Source organism: Arachis ipaensis, chromosome B2 (assembly GCF_059453495.1).
Source record: "Arachis ipaensis isolate K30076 ecotype BB chromosome B2, ASM5945349v1, whole genome shotgun sequence".
NCBI classification, from domain to species: Eukaryota; Viridiplantae; Streptophyta; class Magnoliopsida; order Fabales; family Fabaceae; genus Arachis; species Arachis ipaensis.
Genome location: NC_142437.1, coordinates 122,156,290 through 122,178,396, shown reverse-complemented (window position 1 = coordinate 122,178,396; position 22,107 = coordinate 122,156,290). Strand labels below are relative to the sequence as shown.

General features: G+C 33.7%; 4 protein-coding genes across 5 annotated transcripts; all 4 read left to right on the top strand.

Moving 5' to 3' along the window:
- Positions 1 to 878: 878 nt before the first annotated feature.
- Positions 879 to 2,534, top strand: LOC107626251 (uncharacterized). Its single transcript, XM_016329089.3, has 4 exons — positions 879 to 1,044; positions 1,178 to 1,280; positions 1,405 to 1,523; positions 2,069 to 2,534. The coding sequence occupies exons 2-4, from the start codon at positions 1,184 to 1,186 to the stop codon at positions 2,186 to 2,188; spliced, it is 336 nt and encodes a 111-aa protein (XP_016184575.1). The 5' UTR covers positions 879 to 1,044; positions 1,178 to 1,183; the 3' UTR covers positions 2,189 to 2,534.
- Positions 2,535 to 3,837: 1,303 nt separating this feature from the next.
- BAN (NAD(P)-binding Rossmann-fold superfamily protein) lies at positions 3,838 to 5,590 on the top strand. The gene is made up of 6 exons (XM_016329088.3): positions 3,838 to 4,078; positions 4,206 to 4,372; positions 4,448 to 4,648; positions 4,727 to 4,886; positions 4,968 to 5,181; positions 5,312 to 5,590. Exons 1-6 carry the CDS (start codon positions 3,838 to 3,840, stop codon positions 5,454 to 5,456), a joined length of 1,128 nt encoding a protein of 375 aa, XP_016184574.2. The 3' UTR covers positions 5,457 to 5,590.
- A 1,003-nt stretch (positions 5,591 to 6,593) lies between these two features.
- LOC107626246 (phosphoinositide binding protein) lies at positions 6,594 to 11,795 on the top strand. The gene is made up of 3 exons (XM_016329085.3): positions 6,594 to 6,925; positions 7,769 to 7,931; positions 8,082 to 11,795. The coding sequence occupies exons 1-3, from the start codon at positions 6,812 to 6,814 to the stop codon at positions 11,513 to 11,515; spliced, it is 3,711 nt and encodes a 1,236-aa protein (XP_016184571.2). The 5' UTR covers positions 6,594 to 6,811; the 3' UTR covers positions 11,516 to 11,795.
- A 5,641-nt stretch (positions 11,796 to 17,436) lies between these two features.
- On the top strand, positions 17,437 to 21,181 carry LOC107626247 ((3S,6E)-nerolidol synthase 1). Of its 2 annotated transcripts, none has more exons than XM_016329086.3 (7): positions 17,437 to 17,660; positions 18,081 to 18,345; positions 19,289 to 19,661; positions 19,734 to 19,955; positions 20,169 to 20,307; positions 20,385 to 20,633; positions 20,716 to 21,181. In XM_016329086.3, exons 1-7 carry the CDS (start codon positions 17,502 to 17,504, stop codon positions 21,046 to 21,048), a joined length of 1,740 nt encoding a protein of 579 aa, XP_016184572.1. In that variant the 5' UTR covers positions 17,437 to 17,501; the 3' UTR covers positions 21,049 to 21,181. The 2 variants fall into 2 exon arrangements, with proteins under 2 accessions (XP_016184572.1, XP_020972217.1); XM_021116558.2 differs by having other exon boundaries at positions 17,528 to 17,660; positions 18,064 to 18,345.
- The last annotated feature ends 926 nt before the right edge of the window (positions 21,182 to 22,107 follow it).

The following is a 22,107-nucleotide window of genomic DNA, read 5'->3' as shown; positions in this document are numbered from 1 at the left end:
ATAAAATAAGTACTTTGAATTGCATATAAACAATTAAAATTTCAGTATATCTTTGAAGTAGTTGAGAAACCCTGTAATGAGTTTAGTTTTAAGGGAGGAAAAAAAAAACATAAAGTGATTACTGGTTTGGGAGTGTAGTATTTAAACTTCGTGTTATATATAAAAAAAAATGATATTTTTAACTGTTAACTGTAAACTGTAAACTGTGAAGGCCTTTTATATAATTTAATCATTTATGGTCATTTTATGAATTGGATAATACGGTAGTCTATTACTATACTATAACTTTACTAAAACTTATATAATTAATCCATCTCTCGGTTATCTTAATCTTCTTGGCAATAAAGTTGCCACATCAATAGTTCAACACACATGGAGAGAATATAAAAAACAGACAAAAAAAGATGCATTTTTGGTGACATAGGGGGCCGAAGCCCAAACAGAAACAAAAAGAGAAAAAAAAAGAGAAACGAAAGTGACAAACCAAGTTACATCATAGTGAATTTCTATGGGGCTGCTGTCCTGCTGATTGTCCAAGCCATGCTGAGAACCTTAATAATTCCCCAGATTTCTGCATTGAATTTTTTATTTGGTTGCCCACGGTTTTTTTTAAGCCAAGGACCAATCCAGTCATGAATCTGAACTTCATTTAAGATCAGTCATTAATCAATAAATTGCTGCATGTATAAAGTAAAATTCAAACTTGCGAGATTAAACGGACTCAACCAATCTTAAGTTAGTTTCTGCATTGAATTTAATTGGATGATGACGAGTATCAAGTCCCTTTTCTTATGGTCAACTACTATTCGGCCAGCTCCCCGTTGACTGGCCCAATCCAGCAAAGGGGCCCAAATCCTATACCCATTATCCAAAAAAAAGAGAAAGATAGGAACCGCCGTAGCTACTGCGTGCTCCGCCAGGCACGATCTTCTGGTCTCCGTTGAAAAGAGAGGGCAACGCCGAAGCACTTAAGAAATCTTTAAGCTCCACCTCACTTCCCCATTTTCCCCTCATCGTCGTTCCTCCTGCTCCGAAAATCCACAGGTTTGGTTTCTACATTGCTGACGGGGGTTCATTATTTCATTGCTTCTATATTTTTGTTCGGTTTTCAGCAATCAATTCATAATCATAGCTCCAAAATTTGGCAACTGTCAAAGAAATATTGACTTTATCTCAGATTGTTATGTCTAAGGCGGAAGAGAAGGAATATCCACGCGGCTCTACTGTTAAGCGCGAATTGAAGTGCTCCGCTTGCTTCGATGCTCTCTGGTTCTGCTATTGTAATTCCATTCATCCCTCTTCCGTTACTGTCTTTAACCCTATTTTCTCAATCTGGTTAGCTAAATACTACTAATCAAATTTGAATTTTTATCACCGTTTTTACTTTTGTTTGAATACGCGCAGCCCCCGTTCATCAGATGCAGCAATATTACAGGGTTGGTGTTCTTGATAATTGTTCCAAGCAATGGAAAGCCATGTTTGATTGCTTAAATCTCAAGACGAAGAGGGAATCCGAGGTCCAGGTTGGTTGCCTCCTCATCCTTTCTGGTTTCGTGTGTTGTGCTCTGTAATTGGATGAATATTTAATTTTATAGATGATGGAAACATTTTCTTTGTGTTGATTTCCTCAAATCTGTTTTACTATTCTCAGGTCCCAAATCTCTGATTATGTTAAGTGATACATTAGATTTTGCAATTTTTTTGCTGTCATGCTGCCTACATAGTTAGAGTTAGAACCGAATTCGATTTCATGATCAATCCTATGCTAGAGTTGGCAGTAATGGAAAAGTGAAGGCAGATATCAATGCTATGTGAGGGGTAGTTCTTCTGCAGCTTGATTATAATTTATGAGGAGTCTGAGAATGCTTATAGCTATGTTTTTCAAATGATCTTTTTTTGGTATTCTTCCTCTTTGCATTGTTTGTCTATTGCTTGCAATCTTCATGTGGTATGTGTATGCTATGGAATGGCCTCATTCATGTTCATGCTTTTTCATTGTTGCATTGCACAAGTTGCAGGATCAAAATAAGCTTTCAGCTCTGGTAATAAGATGAATTACTTTGTGCAGGAAATTCTGGAAGCTCGTGAGAGTTCAAAGCCTCACATTTGGACTTTCCGCACACCAGAAGAAGCTTCAGAGCGTTGGAACAAAATTTACGGGCATTTACTAGATGAGAATGATGATTGAACCCAAATAGTGCAAATAAAGATATCATTCAATTTGGCCAGTGATTCAGAGACAGAATATGCTTTCAAGTACCAAGAAAAATTATGTTTTGATTAATGCTAAAGAGCGAGTTCTTGGTAATATTTATTGCTTCTTAACAGAGTGAACTTTACACTCAGTGGACTAGGCAAAAATAGTTTCCAACGATGTTATTTTCTTTTCTGGAAGTTGCTATGGCTTTAGTTCTCAACTTCTCATGATTCCCATCGTTAGTTGAATGCCTCGTTTCTGATATTGAATGTACTGCTGGATTGCTAAATCTTAAGTGGTTTATTTGAAACCCCAGCATAGCAGATTTCCTAATTCATGTTCCATTAGCTGTCACATGAAAATGAGGAAGATGTCACCGTCTTTTTTGGCTAAGAAGTAAGCCAATATAGCCATAGATTTTGACATCTATTCTAATTTCTATATATAGTTTTTAGTAGATCAGCTGGTAAAAAGGGAGCAGAAAAAGCATTATCTGATGGAGCATGGAAATGTTGATTGATTAACTAAAGAAATTTAAAGCATTGGACATTTGCAGTAAATTACAGGGGAAAAATTTTAATCAAACTACCTAACTACCATTCTCTCACATTTAAATTAGTTAGGTGCCTCACATCGCATGAGAAATCCAGTGAAATTTTGTGTATATTTCCACTAACATTGTGGAAGCACTTAGAACTTAGTGATTAGATTTAGGTCACAAAAGCCAACAGCCATGAATAATAAGTGCTCAAAATCTAAATTCGGTTATTATATTGTTAAACATCAGTTCACTCGTCGATTTAAGTAAATGTTCAGATTCACCGCGAATTAATTCTTAACCTATCATATCGAGAAATAGTGAAATACCATGAAAAAAAAAAGATGGCAATACACGGAGCCAAAACGTGCTTCTCAACCCATATTATGCACCTTCAATTTTCATGATTGGAAAACGTTCTTATACATCTCCATTCTCCATGGGAATACAGCGTTACCGAGTCCCACATGAATTATTAAGTTCAATAAAGACTACATTAATTATAGGATAATTAAGATAAAATAAATTTAATAATTTTTTAATTATATCATATAATAAAAAAATAAATGTTAAATTTTCAAATGTTAAATAAGGTGTATAACAATCTTAAAAATAAAGTGTAATATCTTTATCATAAAAATTATAGCAATATATATATAGAGGATGAGAATTCTCCCCACCTTTAGCTATTGTTATATGCTTGTGCAGGTGAAACGTTAGATGTTAGAATAGTAGATGAATCATGTGAGTCTGTAAGGTGAGGTGGGAATTGATAATTAAAAATATTGAAATGAATATATGAAGGTTAAATAACTTTAATGAATATATTATTAGAATATCATAATTAGGAAACAAAATCAGACAAATATCAAAGAGGTTTAGAAAAGTATTATTTTTATTATTCATATTTTTTATCTGTGATTACAAGATTCTTACTAATATAAAGATCAAGAGTACGCTCGTTATGAAATAATATCCTAATAAATTACATTGATTTTTTTTTTAATCCTCTTTAATATTTTCCTGATTTTGATATTCTAATATATATCTCTCTTACTAAATTGATAGATTTGTTCAGCTAGTTTCATAGGACTTGTTGTTGATGCGTTGGTCACGTGCTCAAGTAACTGATGGAAATGAAACACCGTATTATTTAAGGAGCAAACAAGTATGTATAACTCTCCATTATCCCATTACATCTTTGAACATGGCTAGCATCGAGAACCAAATGGAGAATAAGAAGAAGGCATGCGTCATTGGTGGAACTGGTTTTGTGGCTTCTTTGCTCATAAAGCAGTTGCTTGAGAAAGGTTATGCCGTCAACACCACTGTTAGAAACCCAGGTTGGCCTATTCACTCTCTACCATGCATTCTAATAATACGTTTCATCAACAGGTTATTCCAATAAATTTTAAAAATGTATTAAAGTTACCATTTTATTCTATTGAATTGAACAAAATTTGTGTGCAGATAATCTTAAGAAAATATCTCACCTATTGGCACTAAAAAGTGTGGGAGAGTTGAAGATATTTAGAGCAGAGTTAACAGTGGAAGAAGATTTTGATGCCCCAATAGCAGGTTGTGAACTAGTCTTCCAACTTGCTACCCCTGTGAACTTTGCTTCTGAAGACCCTGAGGTATTTTACATTGAAATTAGATACTTTTAAACGTGTGAATGAGTGATTGAATTAAAAAAGAGTGACATGTTGCAGAATGACATGATAAAGCCAGCAATAAAAGGTGTCCTGAATGTGTTGAAAGCATGTTCAAAAGCAAAACAAGTTAAAAGAGTAATCCTGACATCATCGGCAGCTGCAGTGACTATAAACCAACTCAATGGGACAGGTTTGGTCATGGATGAAACCAACTGGACTGATATTGAATTCTTGAACACTGCAAAGCCACCTACTTGGGTAATGTATATAGAAACCAAACTATATTATTGAATGATGATAGATACTAAAAGTGAAGTTGGTAATCCAAATGTTCAGGGATATCCAGCATCCAAAACACTAGCTGAGAAGGCTGCATGGAAATTTGCTGAAGAGAATCACATTAATCTCATCACTGTCATACCTGCCCTCACAGTTGGTCCTTCTCTCACCCCAGATATCCCATCTAGTGTTGGCCTTGCCACATGCCTTATAACAGGTTCAAAAAACATTACAAATACTCCTAATAATAATTGAGTTCGTTCATGTTTCAAGAATGGTATTCTTTGAAACCCTGCAGGCAACGATTTCCTCATAAATGGTTTGAAAGGAATGCAGATGCTGTCAGGTTCAATATCCATAACTCATGTGGAGGATATTTGCCGGGCACATATATTTGTGGCAGAGAAGGAATCAGCTTCTGGTAGATACATTTGCTGTGGCCACAACACTAGTGTTCCTGAGCTTGCTAAGTTTCTTAACAAACGGTACCCTCAGTATAAAGTTCCAACTGAGTAAGCTTCTAATTCTGAAATTTGGTGTGAATTTTTGAGAATCATGTTTTGTTGATTTCATATTGCACTTTTATGTGAAGCCTTTATTATGTATACCGTTTTCAACTCATTTTCAATTTTGTAATTGCAGATTCAATGATTGCCCCTCCAAAACAAAGTTAATCGTCTCTTCTGAGAAGCTTATCAAAGAAGGCTTCAGTTTCAAGTATGGAGTTGAAGAAATTTATGATCAGACTGTGGAATACTTAAAGACTAAGGGTGCCCTCAAGAACTAGATCTTGATAAATCCAATGCCTTCAGCATGCTTTACGCTTGTTATGTAATAACTAGCCATTTCTTGAAGTCCAGTGTGATGTATTAATTTAAACAATAACCTAAATCAAGGAAACAGTAGGCTTATTACTGTCAATTTCCTACTGTGTTTGTGATGGATTAGTTCATGGTTAATTACTTTACTAAAATATGGATTAATTCATGGTTAACTTTCATACTTTCCAAGTTCATAACATCAAACTATCAAAGAGTTTTACATATTCCATGAGACCTTGCTGTGGATTCCTGCCAGTAATAAGCTCAAAGAGTAGCATACCAAAACTATAAACTTCACTCTTCTCAGTGAAGGTTCTTGTAGACATATACTCCGGATCTAGATATCCAAAAGTTCCTCGGACAATCGAAGCATGAGGTCTGGAAAGCCCAAAATCAGTGACCTGCTCAGCAAAATTTAGATTTTAAAACTCAAAAGTACATTGGAAAGAAAGATTTTATGCTTCTAGCTTTATAGGGTAATAGTGAGAAAGGAAACTTGCAGTTCATTTTATATGAAAGTAGGACCCTTTAAATCGAGAATACAACATTGTTTGATGCTTCCTAACAAATAAGATAATATATCATTCTGATGAAATGAATATAAATGAGGGAAATGTAATGCATAAATTTGAAGATTAGAACAAACAAGAGGAAAAAAAACACCTACAAATATTTCAAGTACCACCATCATCCTTATTCATATTATTGTGGAGTATCCTGAACTGGTCCAGCAGTATATGTTCGAAGAAATACTTGGGAATTATTCTTCCAACTATAAAGGCATGTATGTTACTCCACTCACATGTTCTGACTTAAGATCAATCTCTACATTGATCCTTTTGTTATATATAAACAATGAATGTGTAAGTTAATTATTTTTATCTATATAATAGTATTTGATATAATCAAATGTGATATAAAATTGTTAGGTGCATGCTTCATAACAAAATTTATTAGCAAAATAATTAATTTTCTTATTCATTACACATGAAAATAGTTTAAAAATATTTGGCCTAGCATGATAAAAAATCACAATAATACTTTCCGGAACCAAAAATTGATTTAATCTGAAAAATGAATAAAAGCAAAACGACGACGTAGTATTGAACGCGTATGTGAAACTGGCTAAACCCGGCGTACAAGAACCGGAGTCACGTACGCGTTTCGGGATCGGCAGCTTGCAACCATCGCCACTTTTCTTCTACTTCTTCTTCTTCTTCTTCTTCTTCTTCACCGATTTCATCGTTTTTCTCTCTCCCACGAAACCAGACTAATTATCTTTCCCCATCCTTTTTTCTCTTCACAAAAGAAAGGGAGCAACATGTTGGAGAAGATCGGGTTGCCGCCAAAGCCTTCGCTGCGAGGGAATACTTGGGTCGTCGATTCCTCACACTGCCAGGGATGTTCCTCTCAGTTCACCTTCATCAATCGCAAGGTTCTTCTTCTTTTTATTTTATTGTATTCTCTTGGGTTCTGTTTCATATTATTCATGATCCGATTGTTCATTCTTTTCTTCTTCTATGAGCAAATGTTGAAACTTTTGCTTTTAGGGAGAAAGCCCATGATTTTTCATGATCGATTGAAATTTTGTCATTGATGTTGTTACGTTCACGGATAGTTAGTTCCCATTAAGTTAAAAGTGATTTGAAAATTAGTCGTCAGTGATTTTTCTGGGATAATCCGGTTAAGCTGACTGAATTTTCAATTACATGGTTTAATTGTATGTAAATGCCATGCTTATAAGAGATATTGTTGTATGTGTATAATTATGTGTTAGATTGCTTCTTAGTTGATCCTAACTAAATGACTATCTCAACTTATTGGCTTTGCATTACAATATTTCCAACTGTCAAAACTACAGTAAAATGCTGTGCTTTTCTCATTGATCCATGAATACAAGAGTAGTTCGTTTGCTCATTTTCCCATTGGGAGAATACGTGCGAATTTACTTCCTACTCATTTATGTAAATGTAGAAAAGAACATCTGTCTATGTCATGTGGTTGTGTTTTGATCTTTTGGTACCACTTCCCTTCTGCATTGCATCTGTATTTTCAATGAGATGGGTAATTCAATGTTTCTGTTATAGTCAAATGGAATTTTGGTCTCAATAAACACAATGAGATGGGTTAAGTCAGTATTTTGGTCTTCTGTGGAAATTGAAAAATGGGATTCATATGCCGGAATATGCTTCTCCATGTTTGCTTATAAGAGTCTTATTGGAACTATGTTAGCAATAATTGTCCAAAATTTAATAGGCAGTTTTCTTTCATGTTTCAGCATCATTGTAGAAGGTGTGGGGGCTTGTTTTGCAACAGTTGTACCCAGCAAAGAATGGTTTTACGTGGACAAGGTGATTCCCCTGTACGTATTTGTGAACCATGTAAGAAGCTAGAAGAGGCAGCACGGTTTGAGTTGAGACAGGGACGCAGACTGGGAAGAGGTGTTTTTCTTTTCTCTCTCCTTTTTTTTGAAAAACAAAATCTTTTGTATGTGTACTAGTTTACCCTGGAGTTGTACTCTGTCAATTATGTTCTTTCTTTCTTTATCACTTCAGTTCCATATTTTCAAATATTCACTTCAATTCATCCAGGGAACGTGAAATCAACTTCTAGAGATGAGGATGAAGTTTTAAGCCAGATTCTTGGTTCTGGTAGAGAGGAAAAAGCTCCCAGCAGTCAAAAATCAAGTGGCACTGCATCATCTTCAAGTGCTAAGGGATTTTCCAATTCTGATGACAGCGAAATACAACAATTTGTCTCAAATGATAAGCCTGATATTCTGGGCATTGATGTTGGATCCACCACTCCTGATGAGTTACGTCAGCAAGCATTGGAGGAAAAAAGGAAGTACAAAATTCTGAAAGGAGAAGGGAAATCTGAGGAGGCCTTGAGATCTTTTAAGAGAGGAAAGGAACTTGAGAGGCAGGCTGATTCTTTGGAAATTCAGTTAAGGAAGAACCGTAAGAAGATGTTATCTTCTGGAAACTTGTCTGACATGCATAACAAAGGTAGTCCAGAAGAGGTTGGCAGTAAAACAAAGTCACTTCCTCATGAGGGTAAAGAAAAGGATGATCTTATGTCTGAACTTAGAGAGCTGGGTTGGTCTGATATGGATCTACATAGTGAAGATAGAAAGCCAGCAAGCTTGAGTTTGGAGGGTGAACTGTCATCAATCATTGGAGAAGTCCGTCCGAAGACTGGTGAAGAAAAGGGCAGCAGAATTGACAAGACTGAGGTTGTTGCTCTGAAAAAAAAGGCTCTTACGTTGAAGCGTGAGGGTAGGCTTGCAGAGGCGAAAGAGGAATTAAAAAGAGCTAAAATTCTTGAAAAGCAGCTGGAAGAACAGGAACTCCTAGCTGAAGCTGAAGATTCTGATGATGAACTATCAGCGCTTATCCGTAGCATGGATAATGAAAAAGAAGGTTCAAATCTGCATGATCATGGGAAAGGTTTTGATCTTGATGGCCTTATTCATATTTCTGATGATCTTGGTGCTAATTTTGAAGTGACTGAAGAGGATATGATGGACCCTGAATTAGCTGTTGCTTTGGAATCAATAGGTTGGACTGAACCTGAACAAACATTCATAAAGTCCCAAACCATTGACAAAGAAGCAGTGCTTAGTGAAATTCAATATTTGAAAAGAGAAGCTCTTAATCAGAAGCGGGCAGGTAATACTGAAGAAGCAATGGCATCCTTAAAAAAGGCGAAGTTATTAGAAAGGGGCTTTGAGTCGGAAGACAGCACCATATTTGAAAAGTCCACTGCTGTTCAGAAAAATATGAGTTCTGACATTACGGGTAATGGATCAGACTCCATTCAATTTGATGAGAGAAATACTAATGCCACTAATACTTCTGCTTCAAAAATGGCATCAAAAAGCCGACTGATGATTCAGAGAGAGCTTTTGAGCTCGAAAAAGAAGGCTCTTACCTTGAGAAGGGAAGGAAAACTGAACGAAGCAGAGGAAGAAATGCGAAAGGGGGCTGATCTTGAGCGTCAGCTGACAGAGTTGGACAAGGCTTCAAATCTCAAAGCACCTCAGATAAGTAGTACCACAGACAATGTCTTGCATACATCAAGAAAGCATTCTGATATTCATAGAAATATGCAAGTTGAGGAAGGAAGTGAAGATGATGTGACAGATCAAGATATGTCTGATCCAGCCTATCTTTCACTCCTTAAGGACTTGGGTTGGAATGATGACAGTAATGAACCTTCTAGTTCTCCAAGCAAGCTTTTGAAGAAAGAAAATGATCATTCTCTGCCTGTCAGTGATGCTTCTTTAACTAAGAATTCTAGAGCACCAAGAAAAAATAAGGGTCAAATCCAGAGGGAGCTCTTGGGATTAAAGAAAAAGGCCCTTGCTCTCAGGCGTGAAGGGAAAGCTGAAGATGCAGAGGAAGTGCTAAGCATGGCTAAAGCATTGGAAACAGAGCTTTCAGAGTTGGAAGCACCAAAAAATGAAGCACGGGTTGAGGCTACTATGATGACACATGAAATCTTAAATCCTCCAGTTGAATCTGCAATTGATGAAGAAAGCAATACTCTTGTTTCGGAAGAGGATATGCGTGACCCCGCCTTGAATTCCATGCTCGTCAATCTGGGGTGGAAGGATGAATTTGAACCTGTGACTGTAAAAAAAGAGCCAGCTAAAAAGGAACTATATATACACAATTCGTCTTCAGGTATTCCTGCTAAAGCTTCTAGGAGTAAGGGTGAGATTCAAAGAGAACTTTTAGCATTGAAAAGGAAGGCTCTTGCTTTAAGGCGCCAAGGAGAAATAGAAGAAGCTGAGGAAGTTTTAAGAATGACCAAGAGTCTGGAAGCTCAAATGGAGGATGAAAAATCAGTAATGCCTGAATCATCTGACTTACAGGAAAAACCTGAGAGTTTAAGATCAACTGTTGAAGTGGATAAAGGTTCAGATACAAATATTCCATTCTTAAGGGAGTCAGGTAATTCAGTGCTTCCTCCCTCTCAGCCAATCGAAAATAAGGATTCATTATCAGCCAAGGTGAGTGCTTCAAGGGAAAATCTTGCAGAAAAGATGAACACAGCACAAACAACTGATAATAGCACTTCAGCTGGCCACTCCATGCATTCAATAGATAGACTTACTAGTGATGGTTCAACAAGTTCATCTCAAACAAGTAATCCTATTCATTTGGACTCCTCGGAAAATCTCAGCCAAGATCAGCAACTCAAAAACAGTGTTACCACGAAAAGAGAATTGACTGGCACAAATGAAAAACCTAACATTAGCAAGTTAAATGCTGCTCAGAATTATGCTTCCATGGACCACCTACATCAAGATATTTTAGCTCATAAAAGGAAGGCAGTTACTTTGAAAAGAGAAGGGAAACTTGCAGAAGCTAAAGAAGAACTCCGGCAGGCCAAGCTGTTAGAGAAGAGTTTGGAGGATGGAAGTGCGCAGCCAATTACTTCTTCTGCAAACAATGTTCCTGATGCATCTCATGCTGTAAAGAAGCAAGAGTCAACAAGTGTTGCCGCGAAGCAAGAGTCAACAAGTGTTGCTTCAAAACCATTGAGTAGCCGTGATCGGTTCAAGCTGCAACAGGAGTCCCTGGGGCACAAACGCCAAGCCCTAAAACTACGGAGGGAAGGCCGCACAGAGGAAGCAGAAGCCGAGTTTGAAAAGGCAAAGGCGATCGAAACCCAGTTGGAGGAGTTGGCAGCCCATGATGCCAATAAACCAGATGCAGCCGAAGATGTGACTGTTGAGGATTTTCTTGATCCTCAACTCTTATCTGCTCTGAAAGCTATTGGAATTGAAGATGCTAATGTTGCATCAAGAGGCCCGGAGAGACAAGAGCCTGTGAAATCCAATGTCACTAAAGGTGAAAACTCTAACCAAGAAAGAATTCAGTTAGAAGAAAGAATCAAAGATGAAAAAAGAAAGGCGGTTAATTTGAAACGTTCAGGAAAACAAGCTGAAGCCTTGGACGCTCTTCGACGTGCCAAAATGTATGAAAAGAAGCTGAATTCAATGACATCTGGGTGATGATGGTACAGTTTCAAGCTGGAAATTGTTCAAATTGGTGAAGAGAATCCATGTTGTATGGAGAGAATCCATGTTGTATGGTAAATATATGGTGCGTTTATTCATATTGTGTGTATGCTTTCTGTTGAAAACAAGTTCATTGTACGGCTGACCACCTTCTTTATGATCATAGAAACATGATCAAATTTGAAGGTCTATTACTTGATTCACAACTACCACACCAGAAATTTGAAGGTCTATTGCATGATTAACTAATTCACAACTAAGTTTTATTAGTTGATAAGGTGGGTTATTGGGTACTACTAACATTGTTCCTATAAGAATTTCAAAACCCACTCAACCCAAACTTGCTGTATTATTAATGAGCATCCATTATTAAAACATCTTGAATTTCAAATGTCGAAGAGATAAATAGCTATCCCCTAGCCTCGTATGTTTCATCTTTTCCTTCTTCTCTTTCTATTTTTGGCTTCTCTGTATCGATCTCTCCTCTTTCCCATAACCTCTTTATCTCATGCATGATGATGATGGTAGCAACTGATATCACTTAGCTTGAGTAAAATTCCCTTTTGCCATATATGGGACTCCAAATTAAGCCTTGCCTTTCCTCTTTCAAGCATCAAACTTGATCCTTTTCCTTTGATTAACAAATGTAAATCATGTATGCACAAATGCGCAACTTTTACTGGTAGTGTCTCTTGAATAGAATGAGTAACTTATAGAAACCTTGGGCTAATCCTGTGAAGTGTAATTATTTGCAAGGACGTCTGTGCATAAATCATGAACTTAGGAATGTGGGTAAAAAATTAATTGAAAGGCTTGTACATGATCGATGCTATCTAAGTATTAAACAGATTCTTGTGTATTTCACTATGCCGACATATGTGTATATAAAATGTATGTGAAGGCTTTAAAAGTAACAAATCAAGCTATGTAATTACCAAGAATGTTGTAAAACAAAAGTGTTGAGCTTAGTTTGATTTTGGGCAAATAAATGATTACAGATATTGGTTGGGTTAAAAGTCCAATATTGTTTAATGTGTGTTTTATTGTTACAGGCCTAAATACTCACTTTCACAGCCAAACAATGTAGTTGGTTTATTCCAATTCCCTTGCTGCTTCAAGTTAATGCACAAGTCCAAAGCACTCTAACATAGTACCGTTAAGCAAAAATAAAAGGCTATCCATTTGATAAAAGAAAAAGGGCAGTTGTCTACATCATGAACAAAGCAAGACGCTGGAAGAAAAAAGAAGAAACAACACACCAAGGACAGTTAGGATACTACCACCACTCCAAGGACATCAGTAAAGCAAACTTCAGAGTATGGGAGAGCAAAACACAAATTTGCTAATGAGCAGAGGTAGTGGGGCTGCTCCTCGGACAGCAGAGAAATGGAATAAAATGAAAAAGGAGTGCATGTCAAGGAAGAAAGCAAAGCAAAGGACCACAGAGGTGGTGTACGGGCTCCTCAAGCAGCAGAGATAGTGGAGCGAAATAAAAAAGGACTGCATGCCAGCTGAGACAACTCCAACGGGTAGCTGGTACAAGAAATGGAAGAGGCAAAATTTGAAGACAAGCTGAAGATATATAACTAACCTCATTCTAACATTTGAAGACAAGAAAAAGAGAGCACAAACTCAGAGTATCATCTCAACTATTGAGCTAAAATCTTTTTCTTTTACTCAAACTTAATTTCTGATTTTCATTGTTATGGTTGTCTTGTGTCATTTTCTGTTTTGAGAAAAAGGCTAATAATGTGAGTTGTAAAAGCCAAGAGAGAAAAGGTAAGAGTGATGCAAAAGAGCCACTAAATTCTTGTGTAAATGGAAGTTGAACTAGGACTAGTTCCCCTTGCCAGGTTGGGTTAACACTTGGTGATCAGTTTGAATCTGTTTGAATTCTCCTTCCAAGTTGAGACAGTACTTTGGGTACTAAACTTTGGTGAAGAAAGCTTAGGGATAGATACTAGTTGAATTAGGTTGTAATTCAATAGTATTTATGTTTGTAATCAGTGGATTATAATAAAGATTCCACCATGATTTGTGGTGGAGACTGGACGTAGAATTCATGGCACTTGGAATCTAAACCACTGGTCTCTTTCTCTTCTTCCCTTCTCCGTTTATTTTCTGCCCATAAGACAAAACGAAAAAAATTTCTGCATTTCCAGCTTCAGTGAATACAGAGTTTGAAACTTTAAATTTTAAGTTAACTTGATTCAATTCCCTTCTCAAATTCAAGTACAACCATCAAAAAATATCTAAAATCATGCTTTAATTGATTTGATTTGTTATTAAGTAACTAATCATATTGAAGATATTTTTCCATAAAGATAATAATTAAGAAATTGCAACGTATTATGTTAAGTGATTTAATCAACCTATTAAATTATCCAACAATTTTTATCTTATATCTTTTTGTAAAAATAATAGCTAAGATATTAATACATATTATATTTATCTAAATAAAACTGTCAGTCTCGTCAGAACAAATTTATTGAAAAAGATATAGAAGCGAATAATAGACCATTGCGCAAGCATGCATGTCTGCCATTAAATATCCATAGATTTCTGAATCAACCAACCACAATTTGTTGTCATTTGCTTATATTTGGAAGGAACTAGTAACATTATTTAGTCTCGATTTCAATAATTCTATACTCAATTTAAAACAATTTTTTTTAAAAAAAATAAAAAATAACTAATCTGTGATTCTGTGCTTCTCAAAATTGAAAACTCACTAACTATCCTGGAACACATCTCTTTCATGCATTTGAAAAAGGGAAGTAATGTTCAATATAACATAAAATTAAGTATACAGCGTATTTATTATTATATATACAGAATTACAGATATACTTGTAGTCTATATTACACACTACAATAACCATTAGAATTTGAGGGCCATGGACGCACCGACAATAATACTAATAGGTTCTTAAATATAGAGATAGATTTGCTAGTAATAAATTGAGAGATTAATCACCATTGAATTTATAATTTTTATGATATATAAGTTCCACTTTAGAAGGGCTTCATTCCGTTAGAGAGAATAAGAGAGAGCAGTTGAGAAAAAATTTATATGTATTTAAGTTGTATCGAATGATACAATATAAAAAGATATTTACAAAATCGAAATCATAAAGACCTATAATAAATATTTAGATACAAAAACAAACAACAACAAAGCCTTGTCCCACTAAGTGGGGTCGATTATAATAAATATTTAGATATGCTAAATAATTTTAATAAAAACTAATTGACACATCCTATTAGAACACGTGCATATGGCAAGTACGTAAATAGTAGTGACAGGATGGTGCATTTCATCAATATGTGCCATTTTTCCTCTACTGTACTGGGTCCGTTCGTTTACTGCTTCTAACAAACCGTATTTTGTCCCTATCTGCTGGAAACTATGAAGCAAATAAATATATGTACTATGATGAAGACACAACATTCAAAATTTCAAATTAAGATTCATATTGATTAGTCAAGTATATACGCAATCACATTGTTCGTGTGGGCCATTTAGTAAGCGGTAATATGAAACAATCAACCATAAGTACTCATAACCAATGGAATATCTGTACAATATGTATAATGGAAGTTTAGGGATGACCGACTCACAGATTAACCGGGAAGCAACTATAGGTGCGGCACACCAGTTTCTGTTTTTCTCTTAACCGGAACGTAGCGTAATGTAATGCATGTGCTTTCCTTTATTTGCAAGAAAAATCTAATAAGGTGTTGGATCTCCACCATAATAAGTGACAATTGTACGTGTTGTCACTGTTGGCACACCAATTTAGAAACTATATATACTAGCCAGTCAGCCATTCGTTGTCGTAGAAAATCTCGAATAGACCAACACCACAGAAAGAATGAATATCCTGTTGTTAAGGTATAAGCTCTATGTGGCTCATTTTAACCACACAATATAACAGCCAAAATCTTATTAGGTACGTATAGTAGAGTAGTCGTAGTTAATTAATGTGCTATTTTTCTGGTGGGATTTATGTAATCCCTTACACACAACAATGGATTATATCATATAATACTAATTAGCAGGTCAGAATCGGAAATATGTCTCAGCTATTCATCTAACATGCCTAATGCCTGTTTAGGTCTCAGCATAAGTGAAGAATAGAGATGGATAACTGAATTAGAGTTCTCAAATATTTAATTTATCCGTTTTGGTAGGTAGCGAATAATTTGTGTAGACAATTTGAATAATAGATTTTAGAATTGATCTAATAAAGTAATATTCCATCTTAAATTAATTTCTAAATTTTAATATTAAGATAACCATCTGCACACTTAATGAATTGAACATTCAGTTATTATTAACTGTGCATGAATAAATTAAATAAAAAGAAATAATCATCCAATTAAAAATAATAAACATAATCATTTACATACCTATTAAATTGAACATTCGATATATTCATTATTCACATTATTTAGTATTCTCGTCATCTAGCTATAAGAATGGATACGGTCCCTCTTTCTTTTAATAAGGGAAGATCAACATAAATGGTATGACTATTGTAGAACTGCGTAACAATGCAAATGCAAATGTAAATATATACATTTTGATTTTGTACACGTAGCATTTTGTTAGCCGAGTACAATCACAACAGGAGTATGTACTAAAATTACGAAAAATTTTATAAACTGTTTTTATTCATAAAAAATTATAATATTGACAAATATTTTTATAAAAAGATAAAATTATTTTTATATTATAAAAAAATAAATATTTATTTTTATTCATAAAAATTTTAGTGTTAATAAATTTACCAATAGCAAAATTAATATTTGAGTTTTTTCATCACACAAATTATTTTTCATAAATACAAACTTATTTTATTCATTTATAAACATTCTAAATTAATTTTATTGCATTTTTAATATAAAGCAGTCTATCATATATTTTATTATGTAATATTGTATCAATAAAAATAATTATTTTTAATATTAACTATGTACATGATAATTTAAATTCTAAAAAAATAAATATAATTAAATATTATATAAAATATTTAAACTCTAAAAATAATAGTTTTCTTCGAAAAACAAATCGTGCATGCAAATTGCAATCTACTAAAACTCTAATAGACTTCCGAAAACAGCACATCAAGATAAATTAGGTCTTGATATAAAGTCTACCAAACTCAAGCAATACGCCTCCGCCACAAATATCTTATCTTGCTTATAATAATATATGTTGCGGTAGTTATTTGTATATTATTTAAAAATATTTAAAATCAATAATTAATTATTAAATTCAATTATTTACCAAATAAAATACTTTTATTATATGTGGTGCGAATATTTATTGTTATTGAACTTACCATTTTATACAGGAAAAAATAAGAAATATTTAATAAATATTTTATATTTCAAATATTAGAATGACAAATAATGTACGTAAACTAATAAGAAAAAAAAAATTTAAGGGATAGATATTGTGAATCCAAAAAGTAATTATTCTTTTTCTAAATATCATGATTTTAGCAAAACATACGAAATGGCTCTCCATTATTATTTGTCATCCATATGCGGGCTCCCCATGCAAACCTTCATGTCTGCCGATCATCATAATGAGTGATGACGTCATTACATATATTGGATTTTAGTTGATAACTGATAAATGAATTTACCAAACATTATTTTAAGAACACATGTGTTCAGGTTATTATTAGTAAAATTAAAAAAATATATATTTTAACAAGCACACAATAATATTAAAAATTAAATCTTATACTTTTCAAGAAAAAAAAGTTAGTTAACAAAACTAATATGTACCTTTAAATCGTCCTTTATTTTTTTATTTCCTAAAAATTGAAAATTTTGAAAACGTTTTAATCATGATGTACCCATTTGGTTGCAGATCTATAAATAGGGTATCTATGTATCCTTATTTTCTGCACTCCTGGAATTCCTTTATATACACTAATACACAAACCTTAATATAGTATATATCTATGGCCATCTCTTACTCTTCCTTTGGTTTCTCCAATCAGATATCATTTTCACCCAACAAACCAAACCATGACTATTGGAGCCGTTGCCGTAGTAAAACCCATTTTACTATCGTATTCAACGAAACTATAAATAATCTTCCGGAAAATTTAAAACTCAAGGTAAATTAAATTGACTTTCTCCTTTTATTTTTCTTAATCTTCGATCTTTTTAAATAATGAATTAATTCACTGATCTGTATCATGGAACAAAAGTGATGACTCAAAAAAAAAAAAAATTGATGTTTGTACCATTTTTTTTTTTGCATTTTTTAATTATATTTTCTTTTTATATTATAAAAGATAAAAAAGTTTATTTTTTTCTCCCTTCTTATAAATCACTTTTAATAAAAAAAAATTAAAAAATCTAAAACAGAAATGTACAAAAAAGAAAATAGTAGTGCATATATCCAAAAAATATATGTAAGTATATACAACTCTTTTACTCATGTGTGCTATTTAGAGTGAAATTCTGGAAAAGATCTAAACTTCTTTTTGACTCCTTCCTCATTTCTGCATTTGATAGAGATTTATAAGTTTCAGGAAAGCGTAAAAGTGAGACATGGTGAAGTGGTGGAGAAAGTGAAGCGTGCACTGATGATGAGCAACGCAGAAGAATGCTTGTCAATGGTGGACTCCATCCAAAGGTTAGGCATTGAGCACCACTTTGAAGATGAGATTGCAGCAACAATTGAAAATAAATATCTTCAAACTCAGAGAAGCAATGAATATCATCGTCGTCAAAAGCTGTCAAGAGTTGCGCTTCAATTTCGTTTGTTGAGACAACAAGGCTACTACGCTCCCACAGGTTACTTAGTGATGTCATTTTCACTCTTTTAAGCCATAACTTTTACTTTTAGCCAACATATCAAATGACTTTAATTATCCCAAATATAGTCAAATTATTGAGGTGTGGAACCATGCCATGCAACACACGTTTTCCTACTCAATTATTTAGTTATTAAAGGGATTTTTTCAAAATGTTTTTCCCTTAAAAAGTTAAAATTTTTAAAGTACAAAAGCAAAAAATATAAATATTAATGTTAGAGAGTCAATTTTTTCAACTTACTTCGGTTAATTTTTTAAATTATTTTATTTATCTTAAATTTTAGATCATAAATCATAAATTTTTAGTTATAAATTTTTAAATTTTAAATTTTAAATTTTTTAAAAAATAATAATTTTTATAATTTTAAAAATATAAATATTAATTAACTAAAAATATTTTTTCCTTACTTTCCCTTTTTAGTTATTAATTTTTAAAAAAAATGATTCTCTGAAAAAAAAAACATATATGTTACTCTAGAAATTTTTTAAAATTATTTTATTTATTTTAAATTTTAAATCTTAAATCATAAATTTTTAAACATAAATTCTTAAATTATAAATTCAAAATTTTAAATTTTTCAAAAATTAATAATTTTTTAAAATTTAAAAAATACTAATATTAGTTAACCAAAAATGATTGTCTCCTTTCACATTACTAAAAATGATTGTCTCCTTACTTTTGCTTTTAATTATTCACTACTTTATTCATTAGTCTTTTTTTTTTTTTAATGTATCGCCCAACCCAACATGTTAAGAACTAATTCGTCGCGAATCTGACAATATGAAAAAAGAAAAGGAAAAATTGAATAATTTACCCCGTATATGTTATTCTAGAAAATTTATCCGCAATGACAATATTGTTTAATGTTGTAATGCTAGTCTAAGATGGTGGTGCTAATCATGCATGTTGTTGCATCTTATAGACGTGTTTGATGAATACCGTAACACTAAAGGCGAGCTCAAACATACGTTATTATACGAGGACATAGATGAGTTAATTGCTTTGTTCGAAGCATCTCAACTAAGAATTCCAGGGGAGTATTTTCTTGATGAAGCAGAGGAGTTTAGCCGGCAGTACCTATGGTCCATTGCTTCAAGGTTTCATGATCATCCTCAAGCCAAATCTATTCAACACACATTGCGCTTCCCAATTCATAGAACTCTTCCACGATTCATTCCTCAAACCTTACAACTTTTTGGAAATGCACCGTGGACTACTTCTTTACAACAACTGTCTCAAATAGATACCCAACTCGTTAACTCTTTGCATCTCAAGGAAATTCTCCAAGTTTCCAAGTCAGTTCCCTTTGCTTTCTATTAATTCACGTTACTCTATATACATACATAGTAATTGTCATTTTAATATAGGTGGTGGAAAGATTTGGGTTTGGCGAAGGAGTTGAAGTTTGTTAGAGATGAAGCAATAAAATGGTACATGTGGCCCATGGCATGTCTCTCTGGTCCACGCTTCTCACAAGAAAGAGTTGACCTCACTAAACCTTTGTCCTTAATTTACATCGTCGATGATATCTTTGATTGTTATGGTGGAAGCATCCATGAACTCACCCTTTTCACTCATGCAGTCGAGAGGTATATGTACATGATGTTTTATACAAATACATACGGTAGAAACTCAGGTGCAGTCGATTTCACGTAAAGTTGATAACTAAAAGCTGTTAGATAATTTGACTGATTTGACTAAATTTTCATCTAACAGTTCTCAGTTATCAACTTGTGAAGTCGACACTTAAGTTTTCACCAATATATATATATAGAATTAAAACACGATTATTTGATATGTAGGTGGGACTTGGCAGCCATGGAAGAATTACCAAATTGCATGAAAGTGTGCTTTAAGGCTCTTTACGAAGTGACTAACGAGTTTGCGCTCAAGACCTATATCAAACACGGATTGAATCCAATAAGCACCTTAGTAAAATCGGTAATAAAATATTAATTATTTGCTACGAAAATACAAGTAATTAATTATTAATTATTGCATGCATGATAATGTTGCAGTGGGTAAAACTATTCAATGCATTCCTGGAAGAAGCAAAATGGTTTGCGTCAGGGAATCTACCAAGTGCTGAGGAGTATTTGAAAATTGGTAGAGTGAGTACAGGGGTGCACGTGATCCTTGTCCATGCTTTCTTTTCCATGGGTCAGGGATTAACCAATCACAATGTGACTCTAATGAATGAATTCCCAACCATTATATCCACATTAAGCACAATTCTTAGGCTATGTGATGACTTGGAAGGCCACAACGTAATTATCACCACCATCACATAAACTCTGTTTTCTCTCTTTCTCTTTATCAATACATATTTTATATTTTTCACTGCTGCAGGAATCTAACAAAGATGATACTAGTGATGGATCGTACATAAAATGCTACATAAAGGATCACTCTGGAATTTCAATTGAAGAGACACGAAAGCATATCAGTCATCGAATTTCAGAAGAATGGAAACGACTTAACCAGGAATTGCTAGCACCGGAAAATCAATTACCATCGTCTTTTGTTAGAATGTGCTTCAATGCTGCTCGCATGGTACCTCTCATGTACAGCTATGATGGCGATAGCCCATCAAAGCTAGAGGAGCATGTCAAGTCCTTGCTCTACAATGGTGCTAACCTACAAGCTACTCCTCCACAAGATCACGCCACAGTTGTTGCCTGAAGCAACCATAGGATAAAGATTGATCCATGAATAAAATAATTCTAAAAGTATACAGTAAATATAAGCTCAAGTGTATTGTAAATTGTTTCGAGAGCCATGTACAATAAATAAGCAATGAAAGTTCTTTGGAAAATTAATATTTTCTTATCTTTTAAAAATCTATTTTAAAATATAATAATAAATTTGTTACAATATTTTTAATAATAAAAATGTTTTTTATAGTATCTTTAGACAAATATATTTTTAGGACAAATATTTGTAACATCCTTATTTTAATTGGGCAATGGATTGTTGCCCATAGTTAATATGCAGGTTGACTCCTCCTGTAATGCCACGTGGGGTCATGCTCCGCTTACCCTGGCAATGATGACGCAGGCAATCTTAAGTTCTTCATTTGGTTGTTATAAAATGCACAGAATTATAAAAGAAATGTCTATTGTCTATAGTTAGTTGGGCACGTCACACACGACATTGAAGATTATGAAATACATCAATATCTATCTTGGTCTTTTATTCACTGTGGACCATGCAATACATCAGGACCAAAAACAAGGTATATACATGAATTATAAAGGATTATTATTATCATTATTATGTTGGTCTAGAAAGATTTATTATTTTAAAGACAAAATTTGGGTTGTTAGATTTGCGATTGGTAAGGACGGATTTGAGATTCCTTAGTTTTTGTAAAATGCATTAACTTTACAAAGGATGATGAATGAAAATGCAGAAAAAATGAACAGTATTTATTTAAACAAAAAACATTGTTCAATAACTTATCTTACTGTGGAACCCACCAAATAATTTTATGGTAATCTCTTATCTTAATCAACGATAGCCTTTACTCTCCGGCTGAAAGATGAAACGAGATTCTTATTCTTCTCCAGCCGATATCAGACCAAAATAATATAATTATAAAAGAGCATTCTCAAAAAATAAAAACTCTAATATCTGCCAAATTATTTTTAAATGAATATTTCTGAACATAAACCATCACTTCTAGACTTGTAGTCAAAATTCAAGGCTGGAAACTCAACTCGACTGAAAGACAAAGTGAGG

Bases quoted from the DNA above. Each gene is read 5' to 3' on its own strand.
- BAN (XM_016329088.3), top strand. From the start codon at position 3,838: ATGCGTTGGTCACGTGCTCAAGTAACTGATGGAAATGAAACACCGTAT. The intron at 4,649-4,726 runs GTAATGTATATA...CCAAATGTTCAG, and splicing joins CTGCAAAGCCACCTACTTGG to GGATATCCAGCATCCAAAAC. The intron at 4,887-4,967 runs GTTCAAAAAACA...GAAACCCTGCAG, and splicing joins TGCCACATGCCTTATAACAG to GCAACGATTTCCTCATAAAT.
- LOC107626251 (XM_016329089.3), top strand. From the start codon at position 1,184: ATGTCTAAGGCGGAAGAGAAGGAATATCCACGCGGCTCTACTGTTAAG. The intron at 1,281-1,404 runs GTAATTCCATTC...GAATACGCGCAG, and splicing joins TGCTCTCTGGTTCTGCTATT to CCCCCGTTCATCAGATGCAG. The intron at 1,524-2,068 runs GTTGGTTGCCTC...TACTTTGTGCAG, and splicing joins AGAGGGAATCCGAGGTCCAG to GAAATTCTGGAAGCTCGTGA.
- LOC107626246 (XM_016329085.3), top strand. From the start codon at position 6,812: ATGTTGGAGAAGATCGGGTTGCCGCCAAAGCCTTCGCTGCGAGGGAAT. The intron at 6,926-7,768 runs GTTCTTCTTCTT...TTCATGTTTCAG, and splicing joins TCACCTTCATCAATCGCAAG to CATCATTGTAGAAGGTGTGG. The intron at 7,932-8,081 runs GTGTTTTTCTTT...CAATTCATCCAG, and splicing joins GGGACGCAGACTGGGAAGAG to GGAACGTGAAATCAACTTCT.
- LOC107626247 (XM_016329086.3), top strand. From the start codon at position 17,502: ATGGCCATCTCTTACTCTTCCTTTGGTTTCTCCAATCAGATATCATTT. The intron at 17,661-18,080 runs GTAAATTAAATT...TATAAGTTTCAG, and splicing joins CGGAAAATTTAAAACTCAAG to GAAAGCGTAAAAGTGAGACA. The intron at 20,634-20,715 runs GTAATTATCACC...TCACTGCTGCAG, and splicing joins ATGACTTGGAAGGCCACAAC to GAATCTAACAAAGATGATAC.